Source organism: Atta cephalotes (assembly GCF_000143395.1).
Source record: "Atta cephalotes unplaced genomic scaffold scaffold00021, whole genome shotgun sequence".
Classification (NCBI taxonomy): Eukaryota; Metazoa; Arthropoda; class Insecta; order Hymenoptera; family Formicidae; genus Atta; species Atta cephalotes.
In genome coordinates this window covers 4102509-4106264 of record NW_012130085.1, presented here as the reverse complement: position 1 = coordinate 4106264, position 3756 = coordinate 4102509, and the positions used below count along the sequence as shown (strand labels likewise).

Genomic DNA, 3756 nt, shown 5'->3' with positions numbered 1-3756 from the left:
ACACACACACACACACACACACACACACACACACACACACACACACACACACAGAGAGCCAGTTGATTTAGAATAAATTTTGAATAAATTTGATGCTTGTGATAAACATATGATAGATTTTGCGAATATATAAGCAAGAAAAATAATTTTTAAAACAAGTTATTAATATTATTATTTGCGTACAATATGTATTTTTTCTGCGTGTAGCGTTTAACAAATTTTGAAGAAAACTATGACACGAAATGACTGTAAAAAATTTAGAAACTTTTTTTAATACTTAAAGAACAATAGTCTATTTTTAAATTTTACAACTTCTTCTTGAGTAAGCTTTGTTATAGTATATCCATTATGTCATTTTACATCAAAATATAGTTTCGGTCCCATAAAAATTAATGCTAAATTAAGAGCTAAAGCTACAACAAAATTATTAATTATGGTAAATAAAGACAATGACAAAGATATGTTTTAACTCTCCGGAGTTGCTTCGGCAAATCAGTAACACAATTATTGACGCTGCGCCAGTCTAATAAGATCCATTAGTTCATTAGTTAATTAAAAGACACTAATTAATTTCAAGAAACCAAAGTGACTTGTAAAAAAACTCATATAAAACATATAAATCGTATAAAAATTAAAAATTTATCCTATTTTAATAAAAAAATAAATATTCTTTCGACTTGGATTGTGAAGAAAGTAAATAAAAAACTAATCTTACATCTTCTAATTTTACAATTTTTTTTAGTATATTGAACTTGTTTTTATATGAAATTTTATTTAAAAATATTAATATTTAAAAGAGATATAGTAAGACTTTATATATGCCGGAAAATAGTATACAATTCCGATAGTCCGGTTAGCCAAAAAAATTAATTTGTTTCATAAATTATACAATATATACTCCTTATCGTGTGATATCTTCATACGATAAGAAATATTATATAATTTATGAAACAAATTCATTTTTCTGTTTCAGGCACTAAAATGACGGAATTGTGTATACTATTTCTCAGCATAAAATTATGATTTACATAAAATTATGATTTATCTTATCCAAACATTAATATTTTGAAATAAAATTTTACATCTGTTAAGTTAAATATATATATTAAAAAGGTGCCAAATTAAAAATTGATCATATTTTTCGTAATCAAACCCAAAGAATGTCTATTTTCAAGCGATCAAGATATAGAAGAATTATATCCCTTTATAATGCTAAGTAAATATATCTTAATAAGAATAATTTGAATTTTTATAGAAAAAGAAAATTTAATTGACATTTTTGATGAAAAAGATTTATAATTAAGTGGCTCCAAATAGACTTATCATCAGCTCAAGAGGGTTGATATGCTTCACAAAAATATTTCCCTTAATTCTGCGCCTAAGTGGCAATATATACTTAGATAATTAGAACAAATTTTCCTAAATTATCATAGGTTTCTCCGATCCAAGAGAACGTGATCGTAAAGAATAGACCATGGTGGGAACGTTATCAACCTATATCTTATAAATGGGCTACGAGATCAGGCACGGCGGAGGAATTCAAGGACATGGTTCGCAGATGTAACAATGCCGGTGTAAGGATTTACGTCGATGTGGTCTTCAACCATATGACCGGAAATCACAAAAACGCAAAGGGTACTGGCGGTTCAACAGCGGATACTCAAAACTTCAATTATCCGGGAGTACCGTATTCTGGATTTGATTTTCATGTCTCTTGTCCCATCAACAATTATCAAGATGCGGGAAATGTGCGGAATTGCGAGCTATCCGGCCTGCATGATCTCGATCAGTCAAAAGAATATGTCAGAGAGAAGATAGTCAACTTCTTGAACAAAATAATCGATGTTGGAGTCGCTGGCTACCGGTTAGTAAAATCTTTAGGTTCCATGCGATTCTGTTACAATATTTCCCAATCAATATTTCGAAATATCTGATCAAAGAAATTATTCCTTCCAGGTACTGGAACTTTATTTTCCCTTATCTCGATATAAGCAAAAATTTTTAGTAATATTTTTAAGATAATTTAAAAATCATTAATTAAACAAGATACATGCATTTATTTATTATATTTTGCCAACATAAACCATTTCATCAATTTCTGGATTTTAGAGTAGACGCAGCTAAACACATGTGGCCGGAGGATCTAAAGGTAATCTACTCTCGGGTGAAAAATCTCAATCCCGAGCATAATTTCCCTTCAGGTGCGCGACCTTATGTATTCCAAGAGGTGATTGATTATGGCAGCGAAGCAATCAGTAAATATGAATACAACTCTTTCGGCGCGGTTACGGAATTCCGATACGGTATAGAACTCAGCAACGCCTTGAACGGAAAGAATCAATTGAAATGGTTTTCCAATTGGGGAGAAGCTTGGGGTTTGTTACCATCTCAGGATGCTGTAGTATTTATTGACAATCACGATACTCAACGTGGCCACCCCGAAATACTTACCTACAAATCATCAAAAAAATACAAGGCAAGTGATTCTCGAGAGAACTAGAGAAATTAAAAACAGAAAAACACGAAGACTGAATTACGTCTTTATCTAAATATCGAATTAATAATAAGTGATATTGCAGATGGCCGTTGCTTTCATGTTGGCACATCCTTATGGAACTGCGCGCATCATGAGTTCCTTCGCTTTTGACAGTTTTGACGCTAACCCGCCGCAGGATTCTATAGGAAATCTTATATCTCCAACCATCAACTCTGACAAAACCTGCGGTAACGGTTGGATCTGCGAGCATCGATGGCGTCAGGTTTACAACATGGTGCGCTTCCGAATCGCTGCGAATAATACCGACGTGAACAACTGGTGGGACAATGGCCAGAATCAAATCGCTTTCAGTCGCGGGAACGCGGGTTTCATTGCGATCAATGGTGACGGACATGACTTTAAGCAGCATCTCTATACCTCTCTGCAGCCTGGTATTTACTGCGACGTTATCTCTGGAAATTTGGAGAATAATGTATGTACCGGTAAAACCGTAACAGTGGATCAAAATGGAAAGGCGTATATAGAAATCTTGGTGAATGAGGAAGATGGTGTGCTCGCCATTCATCGACAGGTAAATAATTTTATTTACCGTTAAATTCCTTCAAGCAAAATGTTTTATCTTTATCTTGTAATAATTTATATCTAAACATTAAGTATTTTTCTTGAAGAATAACTTGTATTCTATTAGGTGTACAATTTTGCTTCCGCCGTTTTTTTTTCCGAAATTCGAGGCTTTATTGTAAAAAACTGGTTATACATTTATGATTCAAAGTATTGTCCATCGCTGGCCACTACTTTCTCCCATCTTTCGGGTAGCATACAAATCCCGCGTCGAAAAAACTGGTCATCTTTTGAGGCTATCCACGAATCGATCCAATTGTTTACTTCTTCATAAGACCGGAAGTGCTGGTCAGACAGGCCGTGTGCCATTGATCGAAACAAGTGATAGTCAGAGGGAGCAACGTCTGGAGAATACGGCGGGTGGGGTAGGATTTCCCATTTCAACGTTTCCAAGTATGTCTTGACCATTTTCGCAACATGGGGTCGAGCATTGTCATGCTGCAAAATCACTTTATCGTGTCTCTCGTTGTATTACGGCCGTTTGTCTTTCAATGCTCGGCTCAAACGCATCAATTGCGTTCGATACCGATCGCCTGTGATTGTTTCAGTCGGTTTTAACAGTTCATAATACACTACGCCGAACTGGTCCCACCAAATACAGAGCATGACCTTGGACGTCAAAATCACCGTTCTTGAAG

At 34.5% G+C, this 3756-nt stretch overlaps 1 protein-coding gene across 1 annotated transcript in view; it reads left to right on the top strand.

Moving 5' to 3' along the window:
* The window catches only part of LOC105619465 (alpha-amylase), a 4952-nt gene extending 1860 nt beyond the window's left edge, over positions 1-3092 (top strand). The window contains exons 2-4 of the mRNA XM_012200982.1: positions 1434-1864; positions 2110-2476; positions 2580-3092. Of these exons, the coding sequence (XP_012056372.1) occupies positions 1434-1864; positions 2110-2476; positions 2580-3092 (1311 nt within the window). The remainder of the gene's footprint in view (positions 1-1433; positions 1865-2109; positions 2477-2579) is intronic.
* The last annotated feature ends 664 nt before the right edge of the window (positions 3093-3756 follow it).